Source organism: Hevea brasiliensis, chromosome 12 (assembly GCF_030052815.1).
Source record: "Hevea brasiliensis isolate MT/VB/25A 57/8 chromosome 12, ASM3005281v1, whole genome shotgun sequence".
In the NCBI taxonomy this organism is placed as follows: Eukaryota; Viridiplantae; Streptophyta; class Magnoliopsida; order Malpighiales; family Euphorbiaceae; genus Hevea; species Hevea brasiliensis.
This window is the reverse complement of record NC_079504.1, coordinates 28,933,690-28,945,779: the sequence shown is the minus strand read 5'-3', so window position 1 is coordinate 28,945,779 and position 12,090 is coordinate 28,933,690. Positions and strand designations below refer to the sequence as shown.

At 33.9% G+C, this 12,090-nt stretch overlaps 1 protein-coding gene across 1 annotated transcript; it reads right to left on the bottom strand.

Moving 5' to 3' along the window:
- Positions 1-4,142: 4,142 nt before the first annotated feature.
- LOC110649050 (single-stranded DNA-binding protein WHY2, mitochondrial) lies at positions 4,143-11,013 on the bottom strand. The gene is made up of 8 exons (XM_021803449.2): positions 10,854-11,013; positions 10,208-10,281; positions 10,030-10,115; positions 9,848-9,940; positions 9,571-9,665; positions 9,350-9,423; positions 5,703-5,791; positions 4,143-4,466 (listed from the first exon to the last, which is right to left on the bottom strand). Exons 1-8 carry the CDS (start codon positions 10,886-10,888, stop codon positions 4,350-4,352), a joined length of 663 nt encoding a protein of 220 aa, XP_021659141.1. The 5' UTR covers positions 10,889-11,013; the 3' UTR covers positions 4,143-4,349.
- Positions 11,014-12,090: the final 1,077 nt, after the last annotated feature.

Sequence of the window (12,090 nt, the reverse complement as noted above, 5' to 3'; positions counted from 1 at the left end):
AAATCAATAGAATCGAATGGATTCTGTTTACTTTTTTGAATTGCTACAGCATTATAAGGCCTAACGGGCAAGAAAACCACAAACCCCAGTCAAAGAAGGCGGCAAATTGACAACCCCATCAGACGGAAGGATCTGTCTCGCACCAAGCTTGGCTAGAACATGTGCTGTTTCAATAACAAAGCTTCGTTCACTGCCAGAGCTTCACCAACCGAGCAGTTAACCTTCTTCGTAATACCATCAATAACACGCCCTTCTTGGTCCCTGCAAATACCGGTCAAATCGAATTGATTCGATTCGGTTCAATTTTTTAATTTTAGCCAAAAACTGCTCATGAACAGTGCAATTGAAATGAATTTCATTATGCGAATTGAGTACTAAGCCCTTGCGGTTGCCATTTCTTTCATTCTTTGTGCCCAAGTTGAAAACAGTGGAATGAGAAAAACAAAACGTGAAGTTTTCTTTTTCTTTGAGAAAAAAAGAATTCATTAAGACGAAATCAAACCAACTGTTCGTGGGAAATAACCTCGAAAATGGAAGGATGAATATCCTCCATCAACAACAGCTCTTCCTCAACATGAGAAAGGGCAAGCTTAGCTAAAGAGTGGGCAGAATTATTAGCTTCCCTACAAACATGAGCACACAGAACAGAGGAACAACCTTCGAACTCCAAGAGAAGCTGCTGTAGACGCGACCCATAATACGAATCTGGAAGTCTTCGCCCGCAAAATTTGAAAATCAGACTCGAGGCATAAACTAAAAATATCCGAATCCTTTGCTCGAGACGCTCCAAGACGTGCAGCTTAATTTTGCTTTGTAGCCAAGCTGGTAAAAGTAGACGCTCCACTGTTATTTTGAGGAAAAATACACATTCCAATATCATCTTTATGTCATTTTTTTGCAGCAAGAATGTTTCAGACACATTTCAAAATAGCAGATGCACACTGTTGGCCATGCAAATCCTTCTTATGGTAGAAAAAATAAATTGAAATTGAACCGTCTTAAAATTCAGTTTGTTTTTAATGTAATTCAATTTAGTTTGGTTTTAGATTTTAAAGATTTTGATTCGGTTTAAAAAAAAATCAATTAAATCGAATCAAATAGAATTGCTTTATTAATTTTTAAATTACTTTATATATATATAAATTATTTAATTTCATTGATTAATAGTTATTAGGTTCAAATTAAAGTTAAAATCGGATTAAATAATTTGAAAATTAAGTCTAAATAAAAAGAAAACTCATCAAAGTCCAAAAATTGATTGGTTCTAAAAGAAACAAACCGAACCAAATTAAGATGATTCGATTGAATTTAATTTTTCATACATTTTAATTCGATTTAATTTTTAAAATATGATAATTCAGTTAATTCTGTTTTAATAGTTTATACGGTTTAATTTGAAGAGAGTGTTCAATCCTCCCGGAGGGCATGGAGGGACTAAACCCACTTCTCTGGGCGAGAAAACTTGCCGTCCCAGGTTTAGATGGGGTAGGAGAAAGCCTCGATAGGCAGAAGAGACGGACCGACTCCACGGACGAGGAGTCTGCTCCTAGTGGGAACTCCCCTTTAATTGATAGAACAATGCAATTAAAATCACTTTTCATTTTGCAAATCGAGTTCCAAGCTCTTGCATTTACCATTTCCTTGTGCCTAAGTGTTTTTTTTTTTTTAAAAAAAAAAAAAAAAAAAAAAGGAGGATTAAAAGAGTGAGTAGTCAAACTTATTCTGCAAGTAAGTAATTCAGACGCTCAAACAAGCCAAGTCAGGCTTCTTCATGTCGAAGTTGGAAACAATGGAAAGAGAAAAACAGAACGTGCAGTTTAATTTTGCTTGGTAGCCAAGCTGCTGAAAGTTCTAAAAGTAGGGATGCAACTATCTTTCCTTTCTGTCCAAGCTGATAACAGTAAATAAGGGAGAGAGATGAGAGTGTCAAAAGTAGTGATTTAGTTAATTGATAAACAATATTCTTTTTGAGAGAGAGTGATAATATTCATTGATATTGTATCAAAAGAATTAGAATGAAATTTTTTGTTTCCCAAGAAAATAAAAATTTATATATTTTTTAGGTTAGAACCATATTGTATCTTCACACGCAAAAATCTCATAAATATTTGATTTGATGAACTTCAAAAAGGGATCTTCATTGCTTTTTTTTTTTTTCTTAAAAAAAAAGAGAAAAAATTATGCAATTGTCTCTCTAATTGATTTCAATTGATGATAGATCAATTAAGAAAGAGAAAGGGCCGGCTAGAGAGTAACAAGGAAAGTTCCCATTTAGCCTTGCTTGCCGTGATCTAAATTAAAAGGATGTGCTTTGCTAGCATGTAGAAAGTTCTGAAGTCAATTCGTGCGGTTTGGTTTTCAGGAACCCTCTTGTAAGTTGCTTGTAAATTAAGCAGGAATTTCCGCTATTTAAGATCCTACATTTCTCAATTCTTATCCTTCAGTTCCTTTTCTTTATATCAAGAAACCATTCACAGGAATCTGATCATTATCCTGAGCGAGGTTTTAAGAAGGTTCCTCTGTACCCAAAAGAGAGAAAGGATGGATCAAAAAAGTTCCAGGAGGATCAGGATGGTTGCAGGTGAGTCCAACACTGCCAGAAATGGTCTTCTTTGTCAATACCAGTTTGAAGATGGATCATCCCAGTTTGTTTTTCTGCATATTGGTGATAAAAGTGGAGCTGTCGACATCGATCGTTCCCTCAGTTTCTGCACGGAAAATTATGTGCAAGTTATTTCTTCATGCAAGGGCTTTCTTCTGTTAGCTAGTATTGGAGAGCTTGAGCTCAAATACCACGTGTTTAATCCCATGTCCAGGCAGGTTTTTACTCTGCCCCAACCTGCCATTACCAGGCGCATTATCAGGTGTGGCTTAGCCATTGATGGGCTTCACTATCAAGTTGTCCTTGTACATTTGGCTGATATAGAAGTGGCTTTTGATGGTCTTGAAATGGAGATTTACTCTTCTCAAACTGGAAAATGGAGAAGATTCCATCCCAAAAATCTGTTGCCTATTCCTGTACCAGATTTCGAGTTTCCGGAACTCCAGACACCTCCTCTCTTCTCTAATGGAGCCATTCACTGGGAAATAAGTGGATACTTGCTGGTGTATCAGGTTGAAGATGATCATTGTGACCTAATTGAGCTGCCAAATTTCTTGGAAGACTGGTCCTGGCAATCAACTATGACTTACAAGCGATGCTTATCAGAGTTTCAAGGGCGAGTTCACTATACTTACACTGATTTTGAAGGAGTTCACTCCTGGATTCTTCTCAATGAACAAGATCATGACTATTACTCATTATACAATATCTACGATCGCAAAAAATTCAGGTGGGCACTAGCTGACAGTGTCAATCATCAAGACCTGAATTTTAAGCATCAAGAAATCTACTCCCATCGCGGCCAGTGGCACATGGAGCCCTATGATGCATCTCCTTTGTCCTTCAGTGAAGATTCTGAGACGATGTATTTGCAGCTTCCAGGATTTTTGGTTTCTTACAACACAAGGACAAAGGTTCTTGAAGAATTCTGCACATACATATTTCCAGGTGTTAATTTCAATTGCTGCATGTTCTTGCCCTTTACATATGGCAGGCAAATTCAGGCAGAAACTGAAAGTGAATCCTTGGAAGTTGGAGCAGTCCATTTGCCAATCAAAGACAAGCTAGACACTTTGGCATTCTAAATGAACTTTCTTTTACTGGATTGTAAATCACCAGCATTCCCACGTACATTGTTTTTTTAAATAAAGAGTCTCTCACATGGTTTTGAGAATCAAGTAGCATTTTCAGTCCACTTTGCTCACGGGGTTGTACATATACCGAACTATCATCATATTCATCGTTGTATTGATAACTCAATGGTCGAGCGTCGATTATTTTGCTGTGAAAAGTAATTTGGAAAAGAAAATTTTTATTTTTTTGTTTGTAATACTACAAACCAACTAAAATTCATTTACAGCAATCATGGCCGCTAATGAATAATGACAACTAGATATGATCAATAATTGTCCACAAACAAATATACTTCCCCTTAAGAAAACAGCAAATTATTTTTATTACAAATAACTTAATTTTCCTTTAATTAAAAAATCATTTTCTGGTTATTAATTTTTCTGAGCACCACAAACACCAGAACATATTTTCCATGAAACGGAGTCTAGATTTGTATTTTGAACGAGCCAGTTGGAGTATTTACAAGCTAATTGCATAAAATGATTACGGAGGAAGAAAAACAGGATGCATGCTTTGTTTAACAAAACCAAGAGTCGATGCTCTAAATCTACAAAGCAAGAGGTAGTAACATCAAGCAGTGCACCCAACATTCTGCAGAAAGATATGTATGACTTCACTTAGCCCACTCTAAATCAGGCTCTTGCCGATTTGCTTTCGATGGACTTCCCACACTCTCTTTGGGCAGCTTAGCTGTCAACCGATCCCAACCCATGATATGGGGCAATGCAAACTGCACAAACGGGAACAGAAGATCAGGGAAGGGGGGAAAAAAACTTGCACAAAAGAAAGGAAAAAAAAAAAAGAAGAAGAGGAGGCTTAAGTAAACCCTGAATCCTAGAAAACAATCAGGCACACCAAAAATTCAGCAATACATTCGCAATCACACTAATGGATGAATAACAACCATTCCTTTCAAACAATAAAGGAACAAACCCAACCAAACCTGTTCATTTGACTTTTGAAATTCAGACACGGTCATTAGTGTCTAGAGGCATAAACAAACTCTTTTCTTTTCTTTCTTCTTCTTCTTTTTTTTTTTTTTTTATCTCCAATCCAACATCTTTGAAATACACAAGTTTCAATGATGCAGCAAAAGATTTTACTCTAATATCATATGCTTGAAAGATAACATTGCACGTATGAAGATTTTGCATATGTGAAAATAAAGACAATTTAGTATCTGATAAAGAACATTCACATATCAACACCAATTATTGGTATACATACCGAAAAACTTAGCCAACTATTGGATATTAGTTAACAAGAATTTGTGATCATGAATCTATTTCCTGACGGAGAAAATCTTCCAGGCCTTATTTTGAGAACAAATACACATTCCAGTATCAATCATCTTTAAGTCATTTTTTTTGCAGCAAGAATGTTTCAGACACATTTCAAAATAGCAGATGCACTGTTAGCCAAGCAAATCCTTCTTATGGTAGAAAAAATAAATTCAATGAAGATCAAAGTAAGTCTACCCTCACTCAGTTCAGATGTTTGAATTCCAGAATGAAACCACATTGGCACTCATTCCAGATATCAAGCTACTACAACAACAATGTCCAGAGCCGCACCAGAGTTTTGAGAACTTCTACATCTATAATATCACCACTAAAGGCAATTGGTATGAGAACTTAAGGACGACTAACAAATATCATTTTCAACAGGCAAGAAATAGTATACAACAAATGAGGTTTCACTGGTTCTTTCCTCTGTGTCGATGAAGATCTACATTACATGCATTTTGGGATCCATAATTGAGTATTTGGTGTGTTAGTATCTGTTTAGCCAAAACTAACACCTAGTTCAAATAACTAACTCAAGTTAATTATGAGGAGACAGCACTTCTCACGGACATCCATTTTCTGATTAAAATAAAGAAAAGAAAAGAATCATAGTTTAGCTGCATTATGAAGAATAGAAGCAGCAAGTAAAATGGCAAATTTTTATTATGTCAATGTCATACACTGCAAGCTGTCTTCAAAACTGCAAATTCACCAGCTGTGAGAGGAACATTGAACCGCTCATTGGTTCTTAAAATATTATTAACAACACCTGCAAAAAATAAAAGAAAAATAAGTCAAAGTCAAAACAACAACTTAAAGATCTGCAGATGATTAAAAAAAAAATTTTTAAAAAGAATGTTTTCCCACAATAACAATACAGGGAACTTTATCATAATAAAAAACAATTCATATAAACCATATTGGAGATCAGGGATTTAAATCGCAGTCATGGATAAGGGAAACAAGCCTATAATGGCCATAACATAATGGGAACAGCCTTGCAAAGTTCATGAAATGAATAGATATTTAAATATATAATTAAAACTGCACAACTAAATAATAAGTATAAATACATCAAACAAAGAAATTAAATCCATCAATCTTAGCCAAAATGAGCATGATCAATTTAAAACTAAAATAACTAGGATCCTGAATGGGCATATGGAGTGTGGCTCATTGTAACAGGATCCTGAATGGGTCGGGAGAATATGGATGTAGAAGTGTAGATTAATTGCAATTAATTGCTCTCCTTCACTTCAAATAAACCTTCACTATTTGATTATCTTAGCTCAAGAAATGAAGATTTGTGAAGATGGAAAATTTAAGATAGGAAATTTGAGAGAAACAAATGGAAAAGTGTAGAAACTAGAAACAATATAAGCTCTTTGCACCACTAATAAAAAGAATCTCTATCTGCCCATGTGGGCAACAACCGTTACCTGTTAAGTGACAGCAGGTAACAGTAGTTACGTTACGTAACGGCCATTAGCCATTAAAATTTTTTTCCACCATTATTTAAAGGGGTATCAATAATGGTACCTCCAAAAACTTGTAAATAATGATCGTTACATTATATAACAGCCATTATTTAAAATCATATTAGAGATGCCATTGTAGATAGTAAATCTCTGTGTCCTGCAGTGAGACAAGATGATTTTAGGATTTCAAATGATGGAAAACACAAAACTTTTGTTTTCATATGGTACTATGAAAGGAAATGAATTGAGAGATTAACTGCAGGTTTAATGAGATGGCAAGTAAAAGATCTAAAGGGATAAAGAACTATTGAACAAAATACACGAGTTCACAGTTTTGAACAGTATACAGGAGAGCTGATTAATTGGAAAAGAACAAGGGCAGAATCAGTAATAAGAAGGAAAGAAATTGACATAGGGGAGAACATATTTATATGTATTTATGCATCCAAATTGCACAGTTGTATAAGAACAAAAGAAACTGACATATAGTGAGCATGCCTCCAAATTGAAACCACAAAATTCCATCGTTGAAAGCCTAACAAATTGAAAGAAATACAGACTTTTGGTTCCTTATCTTCTTAATTGGAATATTGACAAAAAAAAATTGATCTCAAAAGTAAAATACATATACCCATTAAATAAGATCTCAAATTAAAAATTACTAGACCCTAAAACTAAAAGATGTCGGAGCAGCAGAAGTTGTATAAGCACACTAATGGCACTTTCATCAAATTTTAGCATAAATATGATGAACTTGAGTACTTTAAGGGCTGATATGAAGAACTAGATGAGGTAGCTTGCTAACTAATCAGATATTATACAAGGTTGTGCTTCTAAGAAACTAGATGGATGACAAGATAGAGAGCCTAGCATTGCACTAGCTTTTCCCAGCTTGCACTTTCTAGGATTCATAGATATCTCAATTCTCAACAGACTCACATCTGGCATAACATCTCACCAAAGACTTCCAAAAATAGCCACATGCACAACACACAATTAGCCCATAAACTAATTAGAAAAAGTCTATTATATCCATGACCTTCTATTTTGACCTATTGCACCATTAAAATTTTATTTTCAAAACTAACAAGCATGATTTTTAGTCCATTAAATGATTATAGTCACACACATAGAGAATGAATTTTATATCATTTAAAAATTATAAAATTGTTTATCAATTTAGCAAAAAAAAAAATCTTTTGTTTATTTCCAAAAAAATGTAAAAATATCCACGAAAATATATCTCAGAATTTTTCGGTTCACCTAAAATCCAAAATCCCGCTATATCATCAAAATCTAATTAAAAATTGAGCCTATTGGTTACAAAAATTAAAGTTTGAGCATGTACATAGATTGAGGAGACGCATTTATGAGTTGCTAAAAGTGCCTCCAAACTGCTGATTACACAGCTGGACAGCAATAGAGTGGCGCACTCTTAAAAACCAGCTATTCTATATTACGAAATGCTGCTGCTTCAGCAGTCCATACCAAACTTCTTTACTATTCAAAATTATAAAACATCCCTTTGTACTAAGCACTTACAACGTCTCTCATGCCTTAAAAATTAAGAGAGCCACTTCAAATGCTCAAATCAATTAAGTCTATTGTAATCAAACTGCCAATGCTCAAATCAATTAAGTCTATTGTAATCAAACAGCCACAGGCTTTTCACATTCTGTACAAGTAGGCTCCATAGGATGAAACTTCATATACTTCCAAAAATGAATATTTGATGAAAAAGCTAGTATGATAATTATGGATAGCAACCACAAGGACTTTTAGTCAAAAGAGTATCTAAGAATGAAAGCTGATAGAATGTTATCCCAGCAAAGCAAGGATATTCACTATCAAGACTGCTACAACTAAACTAAGTTCAATCCCAAGTTACCAACCTAATTGGGATCAGCACCTTGGATCTCCTCCTCCATCCAGTTCCCTGTTTAGGGCCATATATTAATTATCAAGACCACACTATAGCTTTATTAGAGTAACAGAGTTCTAACAGAACATCACATTTTTGTAGACAACATCTTGACCTTGTGCCCAACACCATAATGACTCCAAGAGGCAAGTTGCTTCTATCTTTGATCCCTACATTCAACTCCAATCCTGTCTTCCATGAAATATATATCTATATTTATCATGGGGTTATGAAGATGTTAGGTTTTTAATCTCCAAATGGAGTTTATGTTGGCCTAGACGTAATATCAAACAGGATTTTGACTATGGATTAGCTAATATGGCATCACACTAAATCTCCTAGCTTTTGCTTCATTTTGATACTTCCTTCAATGTGCATAGGAGTAGCATTTTGCTTTTAATTTGAAATTATCTTTAAGTACATCTTGTGTCTTATAATAACATTATCTGCAAAAGAACCCAACAATGGTAGCATCACTGCCATCATGCATGAAATTACTCATTAAAGCAAATTTTAATTTCTAGAAAAATGAAATCCACTATCTTCCATATGTTTTTTCCCCTTCTCTGCAACTAAGATGACAGTACTCTATTGCAGCAGTAAAAAGAAGATATACCTTTAAAGTGACTAGCATTTTTGCAAAATACTAAATTCATATGAGCAAAATAACTCATCACAAGAAGAAGTGAAATCCACTATCTTCCATATGTTTTTTCTTCCATATGTTTTTTCCCCTTCTCTGCAACTAAGATGACAGTACTCTATTGCAGCAGTAAAAAGAAGATATACCTTTAAAGTGACTAGCATTTTTGCAAAATACTAAATTCATATGAGCAAAATAACTCATCACAAGAAGAACTGCACAACAAAATAAATGCAGAATAAAAAATTCAGTGCAAATGCAATCATGACAAGAAAGAAAGCTTACTTAATGACACAAAATAACCACCACCATCTGCCTGTGGCTTAATTGATAAGCTCTTTCTCACTTGTCCAGCATTACTGTGACAAAAATTGGTTGGTAGAGAAAGATATTAGCAGGATGATGCTACCACAAGAAGGTTCGCCATCCTGATTTAAGCCTAGAGATGGCAACTGCTTCTTGAAATTTGAATTAAAGAGGAGAGGGGAAAGGTTTCAAAAATCAACCTTGACAACATTGAAGGATCATGGAAGAATTCAGAAGAATCTTTGGGACCCAAGCTAATCAAAGAACCAACCTCTGTTGCTGACAAAGCAAAATGCTAAAAAATATCAACAGAATCAGTCATAAAAATCGACAACACTGACACATATATGAGAGAGAGAGAGAGAGAGAGAGAGAGAGAGAGAGACTAAAATCATTAGGAATGGAGGTGGGGCCAGGGCTGTGCTTGATTGATAAACAGATTAAGATTTTACGTACAGAAAATATTAAGAATTCTACCTGCCGCTTTTCATAGTCATACTTGCGCTCACCAATGGCAGGCATGAAAGTCAACATCATAATACCACGGCGTTCAACTCTAACATTCCCTGACTGCACAAAATGTAGAGGAAATTAAGAGAAACGTTTAGCTCTGTAGGCATACATATGAAAAAGCAAACAAATTTGAAAGTTATGCTTACATTCAATTTAGTGAAAGTTGGCGGGACAGGTTCAACTGAGAGTGCAGCTTTTCCCTTGAAAACACAGTACGGAGCATATATACGTTCTGCGAAACTTCTTTCCAGTTTCAGATACATAATTACACATAGCAAACAAGCTTGAAAGATGCATAGAAAAATGATCACATAAATGTACTACCGTTTGCAGTAAGATCCTGCCTAGCAGTTGAAATGCCAGCCTGAAATGTAAGAGCATGCAACCTTGAAGCATCTCTACCATCAAAATAATTCCCAAATGAATTCCCATTTACACAATAGTAACTACCAGACAGTCAGAAACTAGAAGAACATATAGTACAAGCCTTCACAAATTTGAAATAACTTCAGAATCACATTCAAGTTCATATATTAAAGTTAGAGCACCCATTATGGATTTACTGATATTTCAATATAATAGGGGACGCAAGAAAGAGACTAATGAGAAGTTTCTCAAGAATGCACTACTTCAATTATCTTAAAACGTAGGATCAGTGAACAGATAATTTCAATCAAAGGAGCTATAACTCGATATACCATCGTTGCTCAAATGTAAACAAATTCAAAACATGAGCCCTAGGAAACTACAATTTTTTAAAAACCCATTAAAACTAGAGAAAGCGAGAAATTGAAATCGCAGAGTTGTAAAAGCTGGAAACGTTATTTTCTTCCGTTATCCCACATTTTCTTGGAGAACAAAGAGGGAAAATGAAATGACTTCACGAAGAAACAAACAGAAAATACCGAAACTGAATATTAATGAACGAGGATAAGAACGGAACTAGGGTTTTTAAGTATGAAGTTCAAACCTGGACTGCTGCAGCAATCTCGATAGCTTCATCATCTTGGAAGAGATGGGTGAGTTTGAGAGAGAGAGAGAGAGAGAGCGCGAGTGTGTGCGTGTGCGTGTGCGCGTGTGTGTGACAGTGCGAGGGTTTTGGAGGGAGCAGGTTAAGTCAGCATGCGAGGTTTTATTAGGATGATGGTGGTAGGTGCACGACTGCTGTGTACACCCTTATACCACGTGGCATACTCAGATTTCACAGGATCAGGCCCAGTACTAACAATTTTGGGCTTCGATAAGAAATTTTATTTTGGTCTGATGACATCCTCTATTTAAAATAAATTTTAGGAATACAACACTCATGAAAGTATAATTTAAAACTTTTTTTTAAAGAAAAATATATGAAATTTTCATTTACAGATAAATTAAAAAAACAGTCTATAACTTTAAATATAAAAATACATTATCAAACAATATAAAGCAAAAAATTTGTTTGAACAAAGAAATATATTTTTAATAATTTCTAATCATATAGATAGAATATTATGATTTGTAATTTAAATTCTGTTTGTTTTATAAAAAATATTATTCTGAAAAATATTTTTTATATTTTTTAATATTTGCAATACTTAGAAAAATAAGTTAATAAAAAATATTTTTTTAATCGAAAGGAAAATTAAATCATTTTTAAGAAAAATGACTTTTTTTAAAAGGGGTCAATCATTTTTTTATTTTTTTAAACTTTGATAAAATGTGAAAATATTTATACATATATGGTATAATTGTATACTATTAGTTTAATATTACAATCAAATAATGAAAAATATTAAATTAATAGTATGTGTTTATGTCATGTATGTATAATTATTTTCATATTTTAATAAAATTATCAAGATCTGAAAAGTAAAAAATGATTACCTCTTTTGAAAATAACTTAGTTTCTCTTTAATTGTAAAAATATTTTCTATTAACCCTTTTTTTTTAGTGCCCTAAAGACTAAAAAATGTGAAAAATATTTTATGTGAAGAAAAATAGAACCTTAATAAAAAAAAAAAGTATATTCTGCTCAATAATTATTATGAATCATTTATTATATCAAATATAAGAATTTTATTACTATTTACCTCATCCTTATGAGCTGTTCGTGTTTCCTCCCTAATGAAACTTCAAATTTTGAAACTCTTTATGGGTGAAATTTCTACCCCAACCATCATATGAATTGCCTTCACAATACACAAGCAAAATCTAAACCCTCTAATCTA